This window comes from Phyllopteryx taeniolatus, chromosome 3 (assembly GCF_024500385.1).
Source record: "Phyllopteryx taeniolatus isolate TA_2022b chromosome 3, UOR_Ptae_1.2, whole genome shotgun sequence".
In the NCBI taxonomy this organism is placed as follows: Eukaryota; Metazoa; Chordata; class Actinopteri; order Syngnathiformes; family Syngnathidae; genus Phyllopteryx; species Phyllopteryx taeniolatus.
In genome coordinates this window covers 4,660,498-4,685,877 of record NC_084504.1, presented here as the reverse complement: position 1 = coordinate 4,685,877, position 25,380 = coordinate 4,660,498, and the positions used below count along the sequence as shown (strand labels likewise).

At 38.7% G+C, this 25,380-nt stretch overlaps 1 protein-coding gene across 3 annotated transcripts in view; it reads left to right on the top strand.

Annotated features, from left to right (window-relative positions):
• tango2 (transport and golgi organization 2 homolog (Drosophila)) overlaps positions 1-23,638 on the top strand; it is a 51,889-nt gene extending 28,251 nt beyond the window's left edge. For all 3 annotated transcript variants that reach the window (XM_061766559.1, XM_061766560.1, XM_061766561.1), the window contains 4 exons: positions 21,655-21,722; positions 21,872-22,022; positions 22,731-22,835; positions 22,997-23,638. In XM_061766559.1, the coding sequence (XP_061622543.1) occupies positions 21,655-21,722; positions 21,872-22,022; positions 22,731-22,835; positions 22,997-23,117 (445 nt within the window). In that variant the 3' untranslated portion in view covers positions 23,118-23,638. The remainder of the gene's footprint in view (positions 1-21,654; positions 21,723-21,871; positions 22,023-22,730; positions 22,836-22,996) is intronic.
• Positions 23,639-25,380: the final 1,742 nt, after the last annotated feature.

Here is a 25,380-nt window from a genome sequence, read left to right as displayed (position 1 = left end):
GCATTCAGAACCAAAACTAAAGCAGTCTTTACTGAGCTGACAATCCTTACAGGGGTGTTTACTTTCAAATCAATAATGTTACACAGTATGTTTGCAAATCAGACATGGACACAGAGCAAAAAGTGGAGTAAATAGTTCTTGATTTTGAGACAGAATTACTTTTCGTGAGTTGGAACTGAACCCACGCTGCCTGCACCAAGTCAGGTGACATACCTCAGGTTCAATATCCCTTTTACATCCTATGCTGTATCTGTACAGGGTCCCTTCCATTGACCATGTCTGATTTGTCACATTTTAATTCCTGATTTGTTTGTAATACTGAATAATTTCCAGAAGAAACCATTGAAAGCAAAGGCATATTTTTTGATGACCGAAAAACTTTTCTTAATTTTGGGGGATGTACTTTTAATTGCACCGATACAAATAATAGGGCATCAAAAAAATTGTCTCTAAGCAAGCCATTCAGATTTTGACGTTATAGCCAGGCAAAAAGGTGAGAATACTGTCCATGTTTCATGAAAGAAGAGATGAAGAAGTTTATGGAGTGAACTTTATTTATGAGCTGAACTCATTCATACGTGATTATCATCAGGAAGATAATAATAATAATACAAATAATAATCACTCCTCTACCCCTATTGGATATAAATGATGTAAGATGTAAGTCTATGTGCATCATATAAGACTTATTTAATAACTTGAGCTTTTATTTAGGAGAGTAATGATTTTATCAGTTTGTTTGTTGAGCCAAGGTACCTACAGAGTAGAGCAGCAAATTATCAAACAAAAATATAATTAAAAAGTATAAATACTGAAATAATGATCCTGTCTCAATTTAATCACAAATGTACTTACTCAGTGTGAAGTCAGGCCTTTCTTAAGGTCTTTTTACACTGCACTTGGCAAGGTGTCTGACATCCTCGACTTTCCCATTTATTCTGTATGTGCTGAGAGGACAGCAGCGCGTTTTGAAGCGACACACCACGTTGCGTCAATGCAGAGGGAATCTGACGCTCAGCGTTGTGTCGTCTCATAGAAAAAAACATCTGTGACATCAGAAGCTCCTCCAATCAGAGATGGGCTGGTGGAAGGATTTCTGAGTGCTATTTTGGCGGACTTGTACTGTAAACGGCAAGAGGGAAATGGCGGAATCGCGGTGTCCCACTATCCCAAAATTTGAGCCAATAGATAAATGATATACAGGGACGTCTCTTCGGAAGACTTTCAAACTCCCTTTAAAAGCTCCCTGCTCAGCCTGAAATACGACTCAAAGCACTCTTCCTGGAACTCAAAAGCTCACAAACAACTCGGAGATCCTTCCATGAAATTAAAACCCCAATTCCAATGAAGTTGGGACGTTGTGTTAAACACAAATATAAAGAGAATACAATGATTTCCAAATCATGTTCAACATATATTTAATTGAATGCACTACAAAGACAAGATATTTAATGTTCAAACTGATAAACTTTATTGTTTTTAGCAAATAATCATGAACTTAGAATTTTATGGCTGCAACACGTTCCAAAAAAGCTGGCACAGGGTCATGTTTACCACTGTGTTACATCACCTTTTCTTTTAACAACATTAAATAACCGTTTGGGAACTGACAACACTAATTGTTGAAGCTTTGTATGTGGAATTCTTTCCCACTCTTGCTTGATGTACAGCTTCAGCAGTTCAACAGTCCGGGGTCCCCGTTGTCGTATTTTATGCTTCATAATGCGCCACACATTTTCAATGGGAGACAGGTCTGGACTGCAGGCAGGCCAGTCTCGTACCCGCACTCTTTTAGTACGAAGTCACGCTGTTGTAACATGTGCAGAATGTGGTTTGGCATTGTCTAGCTGAAATAAGCAGGAGCGTCCATGAAAAAGATGTTGCTTGGATGGCAGCATGTTTCTCCAACACCTGTATGTATCTTTCAGCATTAATGGTGCCTTCGAAGATGTGTAAGTTACCCATGCACTGATGGTTTTTAGCATTTATTTTAGTCTTCAAACCAACGTAAGACCTGATGACAGACACAAAAATAAAATAGAAATTACTTTACCATACCGAAAACATAGTAGAAACGGTGGCATTACAAGCTTAACATTGAGCTAACACATCACCAAAGGTCAAACTAGCAACTTTACATCACAATGAATTGGGACAAAATACACAAACACGTCTCACAGTATCACAAACGCTAACCTTGTGTCTCATAGGTGGCTAGGTAAAGGAATCAATGTTTTACAGAGCATTTGGTTCCATTCATTACTCTTTTTCATTTTACTTTCGTTTTTTCCGGTGTCGTGTGAAGTTATTTTTTGTGCCAAAATTCTGGTGCGAACCCTTCAAAATTAAGGGCAACATGCTTGAAACAGGAAGTAAACTTAAATCTTGCACATATAAACCATTTGACGTGATAAAACAGTCGCAAATAACTATTTTAACAATGCTATATTTTTAGCCGAAACAATAATTCATGAATATTAAGTCAGTTGGGTTAGTTACACATGCATTGCCTTTTATTTCATAGGTTTGATATTGATACTGGTTATAAAGAACCCCGAGTAAAATGTTAATTTTAGTTTATGCTGCGGGCTGCTAAGAAAATTGATGTTCATAATTTGGACATCCTTTAGTTGAACCATGCAAACCTTTTTGACCCAGCCTCTTTAAAGAATCAGAATCGAGAATCGTTTGGAACCTTAATCGGGACCGGAATCGCTCAAATTCAAACGAAACCAGAATTGTCTCAGAGGGCCACACCACTGATAACGTGAACTTAATTCTCAACTTTGTCCCATTGTAAAATGCACTAAATTCTATATTTTGAATAGCTGGTACTGGTAATTGGAATAAAAATATTCTGTAAATATTTATATAAATAGGCTATGTGAAATTGTGGTGTATATGTCAAATAAGAAAATACTCCTGTAGAAGTAATAAACAAAAACATTCATCACATCAGTGCAATTTATTTTTAACTTGTTAATCTCCATAAACACTGAAATTTGTAACTGGATTATTCTCACTGAAGAGGTAAAATGAAGTGAAAACAAGTCTGTTTTGGGCTTGAACAAGGCCATTGAAATCTGGCTGAATGTCTGAGGTGGCTATGCGAAGGACAGCTGAGAGGTGGTCATCAGTGATAGAGGATCTGTGTTTGGATCCAAAGAGGACTAGAATCGTCTGAGAATGCTTTCTCAGGTGTGGAAGAGTAAAAATCCAGCAGTGAGACTGACCTGAAGTGCTCTGCCAGAAGTGTCGGACTGCAAGTTGATGAGTTCCATCTGAACATCACTTGGTGTATTATCAACACTGCAGTTGAAGGGAGAAGAAACCATGTGCATTTCACTCTCAACTGTTTTGAAATCTTGAAATCGCCTTGAAAACTCCATGCAGTGCTTCTAACATGGATGAGTACTTGTAGAGGTGATCAGCTGATCTTGTTGCTTCCTTTAGTGTTGGCAAGTGGGTGAGAATGTTGTTCTCCACTTGGCTTGAGATAAGCTGCAACTTTCTCATGAAAGCCTTCACTGCACTGTACATTTCATGTACAAAAAGGCCCTTGGATTGCAGTTTGACATTTAGTTCATTCAACAGTGCACTCACATCCACAAGAAATCCGAGGTCTGCCACCCAGTCTTCATCTGAAAGCTGTGGGATGTCATGTCCTTTCTTCACACAGAAATCGTGAATCTGGTCTCTCAGGTCCCAGGCACTTTTCAGTACTTTGCCTAGGCTGAACCACCTGACGGCACAGTGATAGCTTATGTCACCATGTTCTGTCTCATTTTCTTCCAAAAGTGCAACAAACTGTCTGTGATTTAATGCTCTCGCTCTGATGAAATTAACTATTCTAGTTACAGCAGCAACAACATGGTTATTTTTTTAACAATGATTTACACAACACTTCCTAATGTATAATACAATGTAAGAATGTCAATTTCTGCACAGGGTTAATTTCTGTCACTTTATCCTCCATTCTCTTCAAAGGTCCAACATTGTTCCCAGTCAGATTTGGACAAGCGTCCGTTGTCACACCTGCCAGCTTGTCCCATTTCAGTCCTAACTTGTCAAAACATGCAGTTACCTCTGTGAACAAGTCACTCCCAGTGGTGGTCACTTTCATTGATTGCATGGCTGCTAGCTCCTCTGTGATTTGAAAGTCTGCAGTTATTCCACATAAAAAGATGAGCAGCTGGGCAGTGTCATGTACATCGGAGCTCTCATCCACCGCCAGAGAAAAATAGTCAAAGCCGGCCGCTCTGTTCTTCAGCTGAAGCTCTAAGTTTCCAGCGATGTCCTCAACCCACCTCGTTACAGTGCATTGGGAGAGTGGTTCGTTCTCAAATGTTCCCCTTTTCTCTGGGCATAACAGCGCAACAGAGTCCAATAAGCAGTCCTTAATAAGCTCTCCGTCAGAAAACGCCCTACTTTATTTGGCGACTTTGTGAGAAATTACATAACTTGTCCTGACGGCTGCATCTTTGGGTGTGCAACGTTTTATAAAAAATCCGTGTTGGCTTCGCAGTTTTGTTAGCAACGCATCAGACTCCCGTGTGCGCTCTTCATCAGACAGATTTCTGTATTTATCCTCATGTTTGGTCATGTAGTGGTGATTCAAATTGTAGTCTTTTAACACAGCGACCTGTGTACCACAAATTAAACACACCTTTGACTTCTGTAAAGAAGTACTTGGCAGTTCATGTTTTGTTGAAAACATGGCATTCGTTATCAACTCTTCTTTTCTTGCCGTGAGCTGACATCTTGAAGGTAACCTAGCTAGCATCACTTGTTGCTATTTACCTACACTCATGGCTCACGCTCGCACGTGCGTCCACACGGAAGTAAATACGAACGTAACGCTTTTTAAAATAAAAACAACACAGTTGTATTGCATGCACGGCATACATATTTTTTTTAAATGTATTTTCTAATTTATGATTGGCCTCACGCGGGCCGGACAGGGTCAGCCATCGGGCCGGATATGGGCCGCGGTCCATAGAATGCCCAGGTCTGCTACAGCTCTAACAAATATGTATTTTTTCCATCCATCCATTTTCTGAGCCGCTTTTTCTTTTTTTTTATCAATAAAAAAAGTTCAAATAATTATACAATAATAAAAATTCATAATAATGCTGTGAAGAATATGCATTCAGTTTGAACCCAACTATACAAGACATAATTGATTTTGAATTGAAGTGTCTACGTGTAGCGAACTGAACTAGAAACCGTGACCACAAAACCGAGATATGGACCAAACCGTGGATTTTGTCAACCGTTCCACCCCTATGTTGATCCCTGGGGTATTTTGACCAAAGTATGCCTCACATATTATTAAGACCCCTGGGAACGGTTTTAATTAGAGGAAAATTGCACAATGTCTTATTTAAAGAAAAAACAAAAAAGCTTTGAAAGTTTTTAAGCCTTCATTTTTTTCTTTTTCCTTTTGGTGGACTTCAGTAAATGATTCTGGCAGCTTGAAGCTAGGACTATGATGTTTACCTTTAAATTTGTCTCATCAGCACTCATTGAGATACATGTGTACATTTACTTCATAACCCCAAAGAAACCACTCTTTGGCCGTGACTCATCTGTAGGTTGTGGTTGTCTTGCTTGTTCAGCCATTACGACCTTGATTAATAATCTATGTTCAATGTCCTACGCACAAGTACTATAGTCATTGAGAGCCATTGCTTTCCCGGAACACTACACCAAGCCTGGCCTCAGTGGAGCTAATGCCATATACTTCATACATATTTCAGTCATATCATCTGAGATGTGCTCTGCTTGGTCTGATCAAGGCATAACCAACATTTCATCTCACTTTCCAATAGCTTGATATTCTGATCCCTATTCACATCACTCAGATTTTTAAGTGAAAACCAAGACATGATTAATTTGGAATGAATATATCTTCATGGTGTCTGCAGCAAAAAAGGGTTGTTTCATAAATGTGTAAGTACACGCAATATGGCTGCTTCCCTAAAAATCTAATTTTCATTACGTAGCAGATTAGTAATACAGCCGCAAACAATGAGTAATATGTCTTTGCAGAATTCTGTTCTAAGATGCATAACGGGGCTTTAGATATTATGCACATTCACGTCAAAAGATTTTGTGCTAAAAGAACAATAAATATAGAGAACACATTTTTAGATGTTCACTTGAAATGAATTTCCGTGTGTGCCATTTTAATAGCAGAAATCTTCATAATCCCACCACATTCTTTCAACAGTTAAGTAATTCCAAAATAAAATAAATCAAAATAATATTGACATTGAGGAGCATTGAATGCCATTTTCCGACATTGATGTTACTGTGAAAGAAATTATTTTAAACATTTTGTTGATTGATGTTACATAAGAACACATTTGTTATTGTAGTCCACACAAAGTTACAGGATAATGTGAAACTTGACCTGAGTATGCCATTTTTTTTTTAATATCAGTTACTGTTCTACAACGTTAATAATAATTACGATGATAATTATAATAATACCATGGTTTTGATTTTTGAGTTAATGTAACATACATGTCAAGGTGAAAAAATACAAATTGATCAATGAAAACATGCAAAGAAAAGCCTTAGCTGAGTGAGCATTCTTCCGCTGTGCTCCTTGTGTAAGCTTAATGATATGGGGGGAAAAAAATGAACATGAAAAATTATTTTTGGGTGGTGTGTGTTGATCTAGTACAGGTTTAGTTTGTTTGCATTTCATCCATGCATTTTGTTTGGATGAAGGGTGAATGCTATCTGAACCACGAGCAGACCGAGGCCTCAAACGATCTCTGGTGTGATTCAGTTTGGCAGAAATGTGAAACACAAATTTGCAGTAATCACAGGACATCTTAAAAAGAAATGCATGAACGTTGTTTATAAAGAAAAAAAAAATCTAATAAATTATTGTTGGATTTATCTTACCCAACATTATAAAAAATAGACACAAAAGGAATGAAGACGCTGGTTTCTTTTTCTCATGAGGAGGGCGTATGGGAGATTGTTCAGATCACAGCCTCTCAACACGCTCTAAACAATCCCCCCCCTCGCTCCTGCTTTTATTTGAAATAGGAGGGATTTACAAATCATAATGTTCTAAGCAATAAGACACAACACAAAATATTTGATAATAAGAGGGTTTTTCCCAGACATAGTATTCTAAACAATAAGACACAACACATAATATTGAACCAACACCTGTCACGACCCGACCACATCCGATCACGTCCTTGGTCCAGGCGCCCTTCCATCGGATGATGCTGAGTCTTCTTTTTGAAGGCGAGACATCTAAAATTGTCCATTATACTAATGCAAGCTAAGCAAATAAATGATAACTTCTACAATTTATCTAACATTTCCCTCCTGTTTATCATGTATTTGCACAAATTCTCATATCATCTTACAGTCACTTCATTTCGATTTTTAACTGTAGAATCATTTTTATGAAACAAATACATTTACACTCAGAGTAACTTGTCATATATGAATGTTGTAGTTTAAACATTGTAATCATCTGTACCAGGTAACAAATCAGGTAAAGCAAAATCATCATTATCATCATAATCATCATTATCATCATACAGTATACATCAGCTCCATACGATTTCTCCATCGGGGTTATGGCTGTGGTGATTAATTTACTGATTAATGCCAGAATGCATGGGATACAACAACATCCACATAATGTCAGAATGGCTGCAAAAACAGCAATTGATATCAATATTGGTGTAATTAGGGTTTTATATTTACCAAAAACGTCCATTCGAGCTGTCCCACAAGGAGTGTTGATTGAGGGTCCGCAGACCATCGATGGCTCTGGTCAAGCTGCCATCTGAAGCAGTATTGTTTGTTCTCCAAACATACCGCAAACACCTCCCTCTCTTGCGAGGAGCATGTCGACAGCTATGCGGTCTTTGGAACGTCCTTGAGCTGCTCGTGCACAGCTTCCAACCCACTCTGAGTCCAATTTCCTAATCTCTGTACATTGAAGTGGATGTAGTTTATCCCATCAACATTTTTATTAATCGTACACCACCAGCATATGAAAGACTCAAATCCTCCTGCAACCTGGTCACCCAATTTGTATTGATTAGGAACCCCCACGAGGAACACCTGGCGTTGATGTATGTTGGATTATTTTGCCCCTGCCATGACAAATCTCTTTTTTGTATATGTTTTTAGATTGGACAAAAACATTGGTGCCCTTTCCATTAAATCTTGAACAGGCATAGGGTATACTGACACATGCAATATCTAAGTGATAATAGCGCATAATCTAGATATATCTTTAGGTAATCTATCAAACAGTCTATCATCTCCGCACCACCACCAGATGTCGCTCCGTGCCACTGGCACAAAATTTGGTTTGACTTTTAAGGTTACTTTAACTGTGTGTCGTTCAGTGGTCCTAATTTTTTTTTCCTTTATTAATCATGTTTATACAAGTGAAATTATTTGGTGCTACTAAAGTAGAAAACATCGGTTTGTGTTTATCTGCTTCTTTTACGGGATATATAGGATCCCATGATTTACAAGGAACCAATCATCAGTAGTTATGTTGTTAAAATTAAATTAAAATTTGTCCACCTTTCTTTGAAGTTTTCAATGGCATTTTTGGTTTAACACTGTTCCTATAACACAGTACACAATATACAATACACAACATAACACAAGCCGTTTTGCTTAGGTTAAACTCCTTTCTATGTTCTTTTGCTGTTTTTTTATTTTTTATTTTTTTTGACCAACTGGACCAATCATAACTTGTTTCACCAATGAGGTGTTCCCATCCAAAGCCTATAGTTGCATACCAGTCATATCCAAATCCCCAATTCTGCCCATTCTCTTGAGCATCATTGGTGAGAGCCGCATATGGAATTATGATTAAAGCAGCTTGATTTTGGGGGGCACAAAATATTAAACCTTTTTGCCGCGTTTGGAGGCCATGCGCACAATTTTGATCATCAGCTGTACTCCTTTTGACACGAGTTAATGATTCAAAATTTTTTTTATTATTATTATTGGGTTCGTCATATTGGTCCAGTTGGTAGGTGATTTTCTATCTAAAAAATGGGTTTTATCATTGAGGGTGGGACGTCCCATGTACCACAAAAACAAAACCAACATCATAGTAGCCAAAGTTGCTACGTAACAACTTATCGAATCTCATAACCAACGTGGGTGTGCCTTTCTGCTGAGTTCTCACTAAAAGGGTTGGTGTCTTTTTTCTTCACTGACCAGCAAGCGTTTTCAGAATCTACACATCTGCTCCCGCTTCGTTATCAGACTTTTGCTCACCTTCCCTGTTTGAGCACTCAGCTGAAATGACTCTTACAGTGTGTTAAATGAACCCACGTGTTTCTTTCTGCTATTTTTTAGGGCTGTAAAGTGTCAATCTATCTGTGCCACCATCCCTCCGGTTGAGACGTGACACAGCATGTCTCAATATAGCAGCCCATTTGAATAGTTTTTTTTTTTTTTTTTTTTTTTTTTTTTTCCTGTGCTAATGTAAATTTCATTTTGTAGTTTTGCACTTTGTTTTTCCCAATAATTGCGTTCTTGTTGTGGAATACTCATATTGGCTATCAGTATAGATTGTACCATCTTTATTTATCATTAGTTTGCATGCCTCGATTAATGCTACTAATTCAGCAGCTTGTTCAGCCAATTCCTGTCAATCATGCTGCGTGCCTTCATCATTTGGTATTAGTGTGGCTGGATTTAAGGTTGTGCATCGCTCAACAGTCAAATGTGGTTCTGATAGCAAGATGGCAATGCAAGATAAATGTCTTGCAGGTGATTTGCAATAGGAGAGCAGACACTGTATGTGGGACCTTTAGGGTGAACTGCTCTCTAGTTGAAAAATAAGCTATTGGTCTTAGCTTATCACCGTATTGTTGTGTAAGTACGGAGGTCATGCAATAGCTTTTACAATCTACCATTTGAATGAATGTTTTATCATTAAATTTGGAAGGCCTAGCGCAGCACTGGAGACCAAATGTTGTTTAATGTCACAGAAGGCCTTTTCTGCCTCTGTACTCCATTAAACAGGTGATGTAATTTTAAGGTTGTTTTCATGTATTAATTTTGACAATGTTGCAACAATTTCTGCATAGTTTGGAATCCATGTTCTACAATAATTTGTCAGACCTAAAAATGATTATTATATGTTTCTTCGTCTGTGGTTTAGGATTTTTTAAGACTATAGCTCTCCTGTCTTCTAATATAGTCTTTCCTCCTATACTTAAATTATGGCCTAGATATTTAACTTGTCTTTTACATCATTGCAATTTATTTTTTGTTAACTTTATGTCCCTCTTCTGTTAGATGATGCAGTAAAGTCAATGAATCCTTGCATGTCTCTCCATCTGTAGATGCCAGAAGACATGCGTGTTGTCATAACTTGTGAATAATTAGTTAGACTTTCACAGTAACCTTGCGGTAATCTAGTAAAAGTATATATATATATTTTTGTTTTCTCAAATGTGAATGCAAACCAAAATTGACTGTTATTTTCTATTGGTACTGTAAAGAATGCATTACTTATGTCTACTACTGTAAACACAGTAGCGTCTGGTCTTAATGAATTTAACAATGTGCGTGGGATTGGTACGCATGCTGCTCTCTGTATTACTGCAGCTCATCACATTCTTTTTTATCTTCTATTTTTGTGATAAGCTCCAAGGCTGCAGACAACAGCCTTTCCCACGTTTAACTGTGGTTTGTCTGGGATATCGATTGTGTAATAGAATGTACTTTCTCTGTTTTCCAGTGTTACATCAAGGTCCTCTCTTTTTAATTTATGTTTAATTCATATTTGAGTACAAGTCCTAGTTGGAATAAGCCGTCTCTTCCCAACAAATTCACAGGGCACTCCGGGACTTCGAAAATGGGCATTCTACAAGGTTATTTCAGGTTTTTCAGTGTCCAAACTCAGAATGTCCTGTAAATTGAAATCCACCTCCTCATTCTCTGTAATGTTTACACAAGAGGATTTGTTGAGTTGGGAAGCAGGCTGGCCTAGTCATGCAGTAGTTTGTCCGTATTCTCTTTTATTTTTCTTTTTTTCTTTTTTAGGGCATTCACGTGCAATGTGGCCTTTGTTTCCACAGCACCAACAGATGGTATTATCATAATAATTTCGATTTCTACCATATCTTACTCTCCCACGGTCTCTGCCGTGTCCTCTAAAATTATCTCTCTCTCTGCCTTGATAGTATATTTCTGCTTCTTCGTCGAGGAAGACATCTATCTTCTCTTTTTGTTTTTTGTCTAACACTCTTTCTGCGTGGAGGGCATGATTAACATATTCCTCCAGAGGGCCAGTTGCTAGGTTTATCCAATGTTTATCTACCCATCTGTTAATGTGTTCTTTCGAAATCACATGTAAAGCATTTTTTAACTGTTGTTGATAAGGTGTGATGCCGGCTACGGCCTTTTTCACATCCTCATTAGTCCAGTTTAACCAGAAGAGTAAGTCGTCAAATCCATCTTTTTGTATTTGTGATATATCATTTTTGTGTCGACACTTTATTTCGTTTTGAAGTTGAACTATTTTTTGCGAATTTAGCTGGCCAGCGAAACCGTATTTGGTTATCCACGTGTTTAAATCTTCTATTTTGAAATGGTTTTGAAGTTGAACATATTTCCAATCTTTACACGTTAGGTCTATTTTTTGATCCTGTTTACTGTTATTTATTCCCATTTTTGTGAATTTGGAAGTCAGTTCATTTGCACCTAGAGTGACCTAAATACTGACTTTATTCAAAAATGACAGGGTGACAATAAATGTCTGAGTTTTGGTAATTCTCAAGCTTCTACCCTAATTGGGGCGGAGAATTCTTGCCTTTGCTTCCAAACTCAGTTGTCACTTACAATCCCGTCTTATACATTCATACTTTTACACATACACACGATATTAATAACGTTTTTATAAACACACGAAAACACGGAAACACAGAAACACAGAAATACGGAATTTAAGTACGTACAGGACCCCGCCGTCCCCACGGATTTTATCGGATACCGTTGTCCATCTTGACCACTTGCCAGTGACTAGTATTACACAAGGTTTGTTCTGCCGCAGACTTCTTCGTCGCGCAATTCACTCACTCTTTAATCCTTTTTTCCCCAAAAATTTTTTTAAAATTTAACTCACCACTCGTCTTCAATCCTGTGGATTGTCGTCAACCTTCAGATCCCAGTTGAGGAGGACGAAGACCAGTCCCGTAAAAGGGTCTTACTTGCCGTGGCCACGGTCTCTTAACTGGAAGTCGGCTCCACAACTGGAATCCTCGGGTGTGTTGACATCCGGCTCGAAGGACCAATTTAATGTTGGATTTATCTTACCCAACATTATAAAAAATAGACACAAAAGGAATGAAGACGCTGGTTTCTTTTTCTCATGAGGAGGGCGTATGGGAGATTGTTCAGATCACAGCCTCTCAACACGCTCTAAACAATCCCCCCCCTCGCTCCTGCTTTTATTTGAAATAGGAGGGATTTACAAATCATAATGTTCTAAGCAATAAGACACAACACAAAATATTTGATAATAAGAGGGTTTTTCCCAGACATAGTATTCTAAACAATAAGACACAACACATAATATTGAACCAACACCTGTCACGACCCGACCACATCCGATCACGTCCTTGGTCCAGGCGCCCTTCCATCGGATGATGCTGAGTCTTCTTTTTGAAGGCGAGACATCTAAAATTGTCCATTATACTAATGCAAGCTAAGCAAATAAATGATAACTTCTACAATTTATCTAACAATTATCCATGATCTTTCCATGATCTATACGTGCTTACGATGTCACGCTACTGGTCTGGTATAAATGATGCCTAACCCAAGGAAAGTACACCCCACATAGCGATTTTGGAAACTGCTTTCCTGCTTCTGTCGTGAGGACTCTTCATTAGAGGTCTCCCAGCTACCATGCTGATTACTTAGCTCTCAGAGATCAGTAAAAGCCTTTTTTTCTGCTCTTCCCTGCACATTCCCTGTGCCTCTGCTCGCTGGCTTTGACCCCCTGCTGTTCACTTGTCAAAGCCTAAATATGTCCTTTTGCAAGACAGTTCTTACGAGTTTTGTAAGCCGAATTGTCTCATTTTTGGCATGGGTTGGTTGTTTCTAGATTTATATATATATATATATATAATTAACACACACACACACAGTGGCTGAAATAAGTACTCACTAAATATACTTCTAAAGGTACTATGGACCTGTCGATTTCTACCATATCTTACTCTCCCACGGTCTCTGCCGTGTCCTCTAAAATTATCTCTCTCTCTGCCTTGATAGTATATTTCTGCTTCTTCGTCGAGGAAGACATCTATCTTCTCTTTTTGTTTTTTGTCTAACACTCTTTCTGCGTGGAGGGCATGATTAACATATTCCTCCAGAGGGCCAGTTGCTAGGTTTATCCAATGTTTATCTACCCATCTGTTAATGTGTTCTTTCGAAATCACATGTAAAGCATTTTTTAACTGTTGTTGATAAGGTGTGATGCCGGCTACGGCCTTTTTCACATCCTCATTAGTCCAGTTTAACCAGAAGAGTAAGTCGTCAAATCCATCTTTTTGTATTTGTGATATATCATTTTTGTGTCGACACTTTATTTCGTTTTGAAGTTGAACTATTTTTTGCGAATTTAGCTGGCCAGCGAAACCGTATTTGGTTATCCACGTGTTTAAATCTTCTATTTTGAAATGGTTTTGAAGTTGAACATATTTCCAATCTTTACACGTTAGGTCTATTTTTTGATCCTGTTTACTGTTATTTATTCCCATTTTTGTGAATTTGGAAGTCAGTTCATTTGCACCTAGAGTGACCTAAATACTGACTTTATTCAAAAATGACAGGGTGACAATAAATGTCTGAGTTTTGGTAATTCTCAAGCTTCTACCCTAATTGGGGCGGAGAATTCTTGCCTTTGCTTCCAAACTCAGTTGTCATTTACAATCCCGTCTTATACATTCATACTTTTACACATACACACGATATTAATAACGTTTTTATAAACACACGAAAACACGGAAACACAGAAACACAGAAATACGGAATTTAAGTACGTACAGGACCCCGCCGTCCCCACGGATTTTATCGGATACCGTTGTCCATCTTGACCACTTGCCAGTGACTAGTATTACACAAGGTTTGTTCTGCCGCAGACTTCTTCGTCGCGCAATTCACTCACTCTTTAATCCTTTTTTCCCCAAAAATTTTTTTAAAATTTAACTCACCACTCGTCTTCAATCCTGTGGATTGTCGTCAACCTTCAGATCCCAGTTGAGGAGGACGAAGACCAGTCCCGTAAAAGGGTCTTACTTGCCGTGGCCACGGTCTCTTAACTGGAAGTCGGCTCCACAACTGGAATCCTCGGGTGTGTTGACATCCGGCTCGAAGGACCAATTTAATGTTGGATTTATCTTACCCAACATTATAAAAAATAGACACAAAAGGAATGAAGACGCTGGTTTCTTTTTCTCATGAGGAGGGCGTATGGGAGATTGTTCAGATCACAGCCTCTCAACACGCTCTAAACAATCCCCCCCCTCGCTCCTGCTTTTATTTGAAATAGGAGGGATTTACAAATCATAATGTTCTAAGCAATAAGACACAACACAAAATATTTGATAATAAGAGGGTTTTTCCCAGACATAGTATTCTAAACAATAAGACACAACACATAATATTGAACCAACACCTGTCACGACCCGACCACATCCGATCACGTCCTTGGTCCAGGCGCCCTTCCATCGGATGATGCTGAGTCTTCTTTTTGAAGGCGAGACATCTAAAATTGTCCATTATACTAATGCAAGCTAAGCAAATAAATGATAACTTCTACAATTTATCTAACAATTATCCATGATCTTTCCATGATCTATACGTGCTTACGATGTCACGCTACTGGTCTGGTATAAATGATGCCTAACCCAAGGAAAGTACACCCCACATAGCGATTTTGGAAACTGCTTTCCTGCTTCTGTCGTGAGGACTCTTCATTAGAGGTCTCCCAGCTACCATGCTGATTACTTAGCTCTCAGAGATCAGTAAAAGCCTTTTTTTCTGCTCTTCCCTGCACATTCCCTGTGCCTCTGCTCGCTGGCTTTGACCCCCTGCTGTTCACTTGTCAAAGCCTAAATATGTCCTTTTGCAAGACAGTTCTTACGAGTTTTGTAAGCCGAATTGTCTCATTTTTGGCATGGGTTGGTTGTTTCTAGATTTATATATATATATATATATAATTAACACACACACACACAGTGGCTGAAATAAGTACTCACTAAATATACTTCTAAAGGTACTATGGACCTGTCGATTTCTACCATATCTTACTCTCCCACGGTCTCTGCCGTGTCCTCTAAAATTATCTCTCTCTCTGCCTTGATAGTATATTTCTGCTTCTTCGTCGAGGAAGACATCTATCTTCTCTTTTTGTTTTTTGTCTAACACTCTTTCTGCGTGGAGGGCATGATTAACATATTCCTCCAGAGGGCCAGTTGCTAGGTTTATCCAATGTTTATCTACCCATCTGTTAATGTGTTCTTTCGAAATCACATGTAAAGCATTTTTTAACTGTTGTTGATAAGGTGTGATGCCGGCTACGGCCTTTTTCACATCCTCATTAGTCCAGTTTAACCAGAAGAGTAAGTCGTCAAATCCATCTTTTTGTATTTGTGATATATCATTTTTGTGTCGACACTTTATTTCGTTTTGAAGTTGAACTATTTTTTGCGAATTTAGCTGGCCAGCGAAACCGTATTTGGTTATCCACGTGTTTAAATCTTCTATTTTGAAATGGTTTTGAAGTTGAACATATTTCCAATCTTTACACGTTAGGTCTATTTTTTGATCCTGTTTACTGTTATTTATTCCCATTTTTGTGAATTTGGAAGTCAGTTCATTTGCACCTAGAGTGACCTAAATACTGACTTTATTCAAAAATGACAGGGTGACAATAAATGTCTGAGTTTTGGTAATTCTCAAGCTTCTACCCTAATTGGGGCGGAGAATTCTTGCCTTTGCTTCCAAACTCAGTTGTCATTTACAATCCCGTCTTATACATTCATACTTTTACACATACACACGATATTAATAACGTTTTTATAAACACACGAAAACACGGAAACACAGAAACACAGAAATACGGAATTTAAGTACGTACAGGACCCCGCCGTCCCCACGGATTTTATCGGATACCGTTGTCCATCTTGACCACTTGCCAGTGACTAGTATTACACAAGGTTTGTTCTGCCGCAGACTTCTTCGTCGCGCAATTCACTCACTCTTTAATCCTTTTTTCCCCAAAAATTTTTTTAAAATTTAACTCACCACTCGTCTTCAATCCTGTGGATTGTCGTCAACCTTCAGATCCCAGTTGAGGAGGACGAAGACCAGTCCCGTAAAAGGGTCTTACTTGCCGTGGCCACGGTCTCTTAACTGGAAGTCGGCTCCACAACTGGAATCCTCGGGTGTGTTGACATCCGGCTCGAAGGACCAATTTAATGTTGGATTTATCTTACCCAACATTATAAAAAATAGACACAAAAGGAATGAAGACGCTGGTTTCTTTTTCTCATGAGGAGGGCGTATGGGAGATTGTTCAGATCACAGCCTCTCAACACGCTCTAAACAATCCCCCCCCTCGCTCCTGCTTTTATTTGAAATAGGAGGGATTTACAAATCATAATGTTCTAAGCAATAAGACACAACACAAAATATTTGATAATAAGAGGGTTTTTCCCAGACATAGTATTCTAAACAATAAGACACAACACATAATATTGAACCAACACCTGTCACGACCCGACCACATCCGATCACGTCCTTGGTCCAGGCGCCCTTCCATCGGATGATGCTGAGTCTTCTTTTTGAAGGCGAGACATCTAAAATTGTCCATTATACTAATGCAAGCTAAGCAAATAAATGATAACTTCTACAATTTATCTAACAATTATCCATGATCTTTCCATGATCTATACGTGCTTACGATGTCACGCTACTGGTCTGGTATAAATGATGCCTAACCCAAGGAAAGTACACCCCACATAGCGATTTTGGAAACTGCTTTCCTGCTTCTGTCGTGAGGACTCTTCATTAGAGGTCTCCCAGCTACCATGCTGATTACTTAGCTCTCAGAGATCAGTAAAAGCCTTTTTTTCTGCTCTTCCCTGCACATTCCCTGTGCCTCTGCTCGCTGGCTTTGACCCCCTGCTGTTCACTTGTCAAAGCCTAAATATGTCCTTTTGCAAGACAGTTCTTACGAGTTTTGTAAGCCGAATTGTCTCATTTTTGGCATGGGTTGGTTGTTTCTAGATTTATATATATATATATATATAATTAACACACACACACACAGTGGCTGAAATAAGTACTCACTAAATATACTTCTAAAGGTACTATGGACCTGTCGATTTCTACCATATCTTACTCTCCCACGGTCTCTGCCGTGTCCTCTAAAATTATCTCTCTCTCTGCCTTGATAGTATATTTCTGCTTCTTCGTCGAGGAAGACATCTATCTTCTCTTTTTGTTTTTTGTCTAACACTCTTTCTGTGTGGAGGGCATGATTAACATATTCCTCCAGAGGGCCAGTTGCTAGGTTTATCCAATGTTTATCTACCCATCTGTTAATGTGTTCTTTCGAAATCACATGTAAAGCATTTTTTAACTGTTGTTGATAAGGTGTGATGCCGGCTACGGCCTTTTTCACATCCTCATTAGTCCAGTTTAACCAGAAGAGTAAGTCGTCAAATCCATCTTTTTGTATTTGTGATATATCATTTTTGTGTCGACACTTTATTTCGTTTTGAAGTTGAACTATTTTTTGCGAATTTAGCTGGCCAGCGAAACCGTATTTGGTTATCCACGTGTTTAAATCTTCTATTTTGAAATGGTTTTGAAGTTGAACATATTTCCAATCTTTACACGTTAGGTCTATTTTTTGATCCTGTTTACTGTTATTTATTCCCATTTTTGTGAATTTGGAAGTCAGTTCATTTGCACCTAGAGTGACCTAAATACTGACTTTATTCAAAAATGACAGGGTGACAATAAATGTCTGAGTTTTGGTAATTCTCAAGCTTCTACCCTAATTGGGGCGGAGAATTCTTGCCTTTGCTTCCAAACTCAGTTGTCATTTACAATCCCGTCTTATACATTCATACTTTTACACATACACACGATATTAATAACGTTTTTATAAACACACGAAAACACGGAAACACAGAAACACAGAAATACGGAATTTAAGTACGTACAGGACCCCGCCGTCCCCACGGATTTTATCGGATACCGTTGTCCATCTTGACCACTTGCCAGTGACTAGTATTACACAAGGTTTGTTCTGCCGCAGACTTCTTCGTCGCGCAATTCACTCACTCTTTAATCCTTTTTTCCCCAAAAATTTTTTTAAAATTTAACTCACCACTCGTCTTCAATCCTGTGGATTGTCGTCAACCTTCAGATCCCAGTTGAGGAGGACGAAGACCAGTCCCGTAAAAGGGTCTTACTTGCCGTGGCCACGGTCTCTTAACTGGAAGTCGGCTCCACAACTGGAATCCTCGGGTGTGTTGACATCCGGCTCGAAGGACCAATTTAATGTTGGATTTATCTTACCCAACATTATAAAAAATAGACACAAAAGGAATGAAGACGCTGGTTTCTTTTTCTCATGAGGAGGGCGTATGGGAGATTGTTCAGATCACAGCCTCTCAACACGCTCTAAACAATCCCCCCCCTCGCTCCTGCTTTTATTTGAAATAGGAGGGATTTACAAATCATAATGTTCTAAGCAATAAGACACAACACAAAATATTTGATAATAAGAGGGTTTTTCCCAGACATAGTATTCTAAACAATAAGACACAACACATAATATTGAACCAACACCTGTCACGACCCGACCACATCCGATCACGTCCTTGGTCCAGGCGCCCTTCCATCGGATGATGCTGAGTCTTCTTTTTGAAGGCGAGACATCTAAAATTGTCCATTATACTAATGCAAGCTAAGCAAATAAATGATAACTTCTACAATTTATCTAACAATTATCCATGATCTTTCCATGATCTATACGTGCTTACGATGTCACGCTACTGGTCTGGTATAAATGATGCCTAACCCAAGGAAAGTACACCCCACATAGCGATTTTGGAAACTGCTTTCCTGCTTCTGTCGTGAGGACTCTTCATTAGAGGTCTCCCAGCTACCATGCTGATTACTTAGCTCTCAGAGATCAGTAAAAGCCTTTTTTTCTGCTCTTCCCTGCACATTCCCTGTGCCTCTGCTCGCTGGCTTTGACCCCCTGCTGTTCACTTGTCAAAGCCTAAATATGTCCTTTTGCAAGACAGTTCTTACGAGTTTTGTAAGCCGAATTGTCTCATTTTTGGCATGGGTTGGTTGTTTCTAGATTTATATATATATATATATATATAATTAACACACACACACACAGTGGCTGAAATAAGTACTCACTAAATATACTTCTAAAGGTACTATTGACCTGAAGATTTCACCAGATGTTGAGTACAACCCAAGTAATCCATACATAGAAAGAAAGAATAAGCTCAGAAATCAAGTTGTGTGTAAATATGTGAAATGACACAAGGAAAAAGTATTGAACACATGAAGAAAGCGAGGTGCAAAAAGGATGGAAAGCCAAGACTACAACCTAAAATCGATAATCAAACAGCAATCCAGCCCTTTATCAGTGCAAATGAATATCAGATGGTTCAGTCCTAATTGATGGCCTACAAAAAGGTCTCATTGACAAGGTGTGAGTCAAGACACATCTCATAATTGGTAAGAGCAAATAGCTGTCTAAAGGTCATCACAAACTAATTGTTGCAAAACATAACAATGGCATTGGTTACAGGCGCATATCTAAGCGTCTGAACTTTCTATTGAGCACGGTTCGGGCCATAATACGTGGAAATAAAAGTGGAAAGCCAATCATACCACCATAAATTTGCCTCGATCAGGTGCTCCATGCAAGATTTCTGACGCAGGAGTGGAAAGAATAATCAGAAGAGAGCCATGGAGCACCTGTGGAGAGCTTTAAAAAGACCTGTAATTAGCAGGTACTGTTGTCACAAGAAAAACAGTGAGTAATGCTCTCCGCCGCCATGGCCTGTATGCACGCTCACCACGCAAGACCCATTGCTGAAAATAAAGCATGTTAAAGCTCGTTTAAAGTTTGCTGAACATTTGGTAAAGCCAGTTAAATACTGGGAGAATATAGTCTGGTCGGATGAGAGCAGAATTGAACTGTTTGGATGTCATAATCCACACCACGTTTAGAGGAGAAATGGCACTGCAAATCACCCTAAAAACACCATACCGACAGTGAAGTTCGGAAGTGGGAAAATGATGGTGTGGGGCTGCTTTTCAGCAAATGGTACAGGTAAATTTCAAATTATTGAAGGAAGGATGAATGGGAAAATGTATCAAGACATTCTTGACAAAAATCTTCTGCCATCTACGAGAATGATGAAAATTAAACGAGCGTGGACATTTCAGCAAGATCATGATGCAAAACATACTGCCAAGGAAACTGAAACTAAAGGTCCATAAAAGACGCCCACGGAACCTTCAAGATTTAAAGACTGCTTGTGTGGAGGAATGGGGCAAAATCACAATAGAGCAATGCATGCGACTAGTTTCTCCATACAGGAGGCGTCTTTAAGCTGTCATTGCAAATAAAGGGTTTTGTAGTGTTAAAGAAATACCAGTTGCCTTGTTCAATACTTTTTCCCTGTGTCATTTCACAGTATTACACACAACTTAATTTCTGAGTTTATTTGTTGTATTTTCTTTCCATTTATGGATAACTTGGATTGTTCCCAACATCTGGTGAAATGTTCAGGTTAATAGCACGTTTAGAAATCTATTTGAGAAAAATGGTGATGTTAAATACTTATTTCAGCCGCTGTGTGTGTGCGTGTGTGTGTGTATGTGTGTGTGTAGCAAGATGGAATGGTAGAGAGATAATTGTAAGTTAATTGTTGCCGTATATTATGGCCTGTTGTTCTTTTTGTCTTTTAGCTGGGCCTTTAAAATTTATTTTACATATATTAACACCCACATATTCTGATTTTGTCTTCACATTTTAATGTTGAGGTAGTGTTGCACCACATTTCATTTTGACTGAGTCCAGTAGTTGATCTGTAACCAAACTGATGTTAAAAAAAAAAATAATTTCACAATCAAATGATTTGGGCATCTGTTATTCCTTCTCTAGTTGTCCAACATCCACTAGGACAAAATATGTTCTCAAGAACTATACCATTGCATTCCAATACTAAATAAGTGGTTTAAGGCACCCAATTTTGTCTGCAGTTGTAATTTGTATCTTGAATTAGACTAAAATTTATATTGCGCTTACTTCTCTAGCTTCGTGTTTTAATTTACCCAGAAATTCAGTCATTAATACATTTACAGCATAAAGCACACAACAGATACTGCCTTTCACAAAAAAAATTCATTTTCCAATCAAGTGGCTCCTTTAACATAATCTTCCTGTCTTTATAGTTGTTGGAAAACATCTGAAACCATTCTCTGTTTCTCACAGCACACATTCATGACATCAGCAACTCTGTCATTAAGATGCATAATTTTTAATTTTCTATTTTATGATGTCCGATGTAGAGCCAAGCAAGATCATGTGTGTTACTATGGAAACAGAGGCAGCACAGAACCCATGCATCTCAAAGCAGGTCTGTTTTGGTGTATGTTTTTTTTTAATGGTTGCAGAAACTGTTTTCACTTTTACCTTCCCCTCTGCCTGTATTCTTTTTAAACCTGATCTCAATGATGTATCCAATTTACTTATTTTGTTGCATATTTTGTATGTGCCTTTGTACAGGAATCTACAGCTTGAGTAATTCGCTTCTGGACACCCCGTGGAAGAAACTGCTGAGAGGCAAGCGGCACTTCACCAGCATTGTAAACAACCAGTCATTGTCCTGTGATGGACTGGTGCAAGAACTGCTGGGTGTGCTTAATAATGAAGAGATGTACGTGAAAACCATACATTCACAAATCACAGCACACCACGATCAAGTAAACACAATCATTTAAACTGTATTCAAATGAAGTGTTTTAACGGTAGATGTATCTAAATGTGTGCAGGGATCATATAAAGTTGGTTGCTTTATCAGCCTTAGATTACTATGTAATGAACTGTACTAAACAGACTACAAATACATAATCAAGGCACATGAGGGGAGTTATAAATATGAGGACTTAGGTTGTGTCTTGAAAGCTTTTGCATTGCTATTTTTTTCTTTTCTTTCAAGCAATAACATTTTCACACATACCAGTCTGCAATTTTTACATTGTGTCCACTGTCAAATAATTTGTACTTCTAAAACAGTTATAAATTAATACAAAGTTCCTACATACACACTTCAAAATCTTATATCACATCTTATGGAAGCTGTTATAGTTGCCTCTCTTCTCCTTTCCTGTAATCATTATTGGAACTTATTCCAATACTTCTGTCCACATTTTGTAGGTGAGGTTGGAGTCATGAGTTGTACAACCCAAATTCCAAAGAAGTTGGGACATTGTGTTAAACATAAATAAAAACAGAATACAATGATTTTGCAAATCATGTTGGGGTTGTACATAATGCCGAAACATTGAGATGAAAAAAATTTCGTCTATTTATAAGAAATATGTCAGTCACACCCAAGAATCTGCATCATGTGTCTGTTGAACAGGAATTCACCTGATCCCGCTCAAGAGAGCCAAGGTGAAGGTTACTGCAAGTCCATGATCCAGGCTGTGTCAGCCGTGTGTGTTCGCACTCCTGATTATGGCACAAGGTTGGTTACTCGGCTGACTAACCCCAGATATCAACAAAGAATCCCCCTGGCTTGGGCTCAGGTGCAGGCTCAGTCCCTGACACACCACAAATTAACTGAAAAACATGTACCCTGTTCCTGTCTTAGCTGTGTTTGCATTTTTATATTGTTTGTTCTTTCAGGACCAATACAATTATCCTGATTGATGCGGAGGGGAACGTGACCTTCACAGAGCGCACCATGCTTAATTGTGACACAAACAACTGGTGTACCAGTTCTTTCCGATTCAAGCTGCACACATGAAGAAGTTATGTAGGAAACTTCATTTTGTGCCTCAGAGCCCAACTGCTTCTTGCTTTATCATCACCAAATAATCATTTAGTGTCTGAGCCCCCTGTCACCATAGCAACTCAGCAGCATCTACCAGCATGGCTATTTCGTTTTTTAATTATTATTATTAAGCTGTAAATGATCTCTGAAAATTATTTAAAGGATTGCCAAAGACATTGTTTTTTGATTCAACTTTTTAAATTCTGCAAATATGTTGTGGCATCAACTGCTGACAACAGCATCAATTAAGCAGTTGTATAACCGTTGGATGTAACTGCATTTTTCTTTTAAACACACCTCGTATTATGATTTGTCAATTGTTATTGGCGTTTAATACATCTGTTGAAAGTTAAAGAAAGGCAGCTTAGCATATGTCTTTTCTTTGCAACTCTATAGCTATTGATTCACTTTACATCAGCCATGCGTTTACTTTGGGGAGGGGTATGATCCATGTAAAATGCAGGGAATAAAACTTAATTGTATTGCAGACAGTAGCAATCATGTTCTGTTGTGAGTTTCATTTAGTTCAGTGTCCTCAATTTCTGCAACATTTTTGAAAAATAAATTCTTTATTTACAGGTACAATAAATGAGAATAGTGTCAAAAGCTTAATTTTGTTAGGTAGTTCAATTCAAGAAGTGAAACTAATAGAGATACTCCCCACACACTTACTGAGTGAGCTATTTCATGATTTAGGTAAATAGACAATCGATTGATCGGTTACAGAAAAAAGAAAACCCCAAATTCACCATCTCTAGAAACCAGAATATTATGTAACAAACGATCAAGAAACTAGCCATCCATCCATTTTCTACCGCTTATCCGAGGTCGTGTCGCAGGGGCAGTAGCTTGAGCAGGGATGCCCAGACTTCCCTCTCCCCAGCCACTTCATCCAGCTCTTCCGGGGGGTATCCCGAGGCGTTCCCAGGCCAGCTGAGAGACGTAGTCTCTCCAGCGTCTCCTGGGTCGTCCCCGGGGTCTCCTCCCGGTGGGACGTACCCGGAACACCTCACCAGGGAGGCGTCCGGGAGGCATCTGAATCAGATGCCCCAGCCACTTCATTTGGCTCCTCTCAATGTGGAGGACCAGCGGCTCTACTCTGAGATCTTCCTGGATGACTGAGCTTCTCACCCTATCTCGAAGGGAAAGCCCGGAAACTCATTTCGGCCGCTTGTATCCGGCATCTTGTTCTTTCGGTCATGACCCACAGCTCGTAATGTATGAGTACTGAAATAAATGGACTTGTACATACTGTATTCTATTTTAATGAGATGTACCGGTAGGAGCCCATGAAAACACGTGGAGTGAAGAGTAGGGAAAATATGATTTTGCCTTTAAATGAAGAAAATGTCAAAAATCTTTACAGACATCTGAATGTTTCAATCTTAACCATCTTCAGTGCAATTGGTTTTAAATACCTACTCAAGGGCATACTGCCATCTAGTGTACATATTCGTTTCGGTTTCATGACTACAACAAATATAAATACGGTACTTCCACACGCTTATAGTCGGGGAGCCAACGACCCCAGATTGTGAAGGAGGTGGCCATTCATGATACACTTTTGTTTGAGGTATTTTTGAGTAGGTATAGTGATTCTGCACTGAAAAAAAATTGTTAGCCCTTCCAATCGTCTTGCGAATTGATGCTAAGGCCAAAAGTTTCACCTCTGAGAAATATTTGCAGAAATATTGGGGTAGGGGACTTGAAATGAATAAAACCACAAGTATTTGGTATCAATAGAAAGGTATCGTTCCATGCTAATTATTGATATGCAAATTATCATGACATCGTTGATGATGTCATTAGAGGTCAAAGGTCACCAATTTTGAGGGCTGGTGAAAATCTGGGTTACCTGCACGCATAATATTTTGTTCTGGCATCAAGAGGAGAGGAGCTAGAAGGGTTGGGGGGGGGGGAAGAAATGCCAAATGTAAAGGCAATAACAAGGACGTTTTTACAAGTTATAAACTTTATATTTATGTTGTAGATTATGCATTAACCCCTTATGACAAAAATGAGATTTTCACAGAATTAGCCCAAATGGACAAATTTCTATGTTTCTGGGGTTTACTACATAAACAACTTGAATGCTTGTTATAACTCTTAAAATAATGACCAGAATATCACATATGGTTTCAGATTGATCGACATCCATATTATCTTCACCGAAGGCTGCCACTGGACCAAGGTCATCTGTGCTTCGCAGTGCCGCTTCAGAGCGCGTTGCAATACG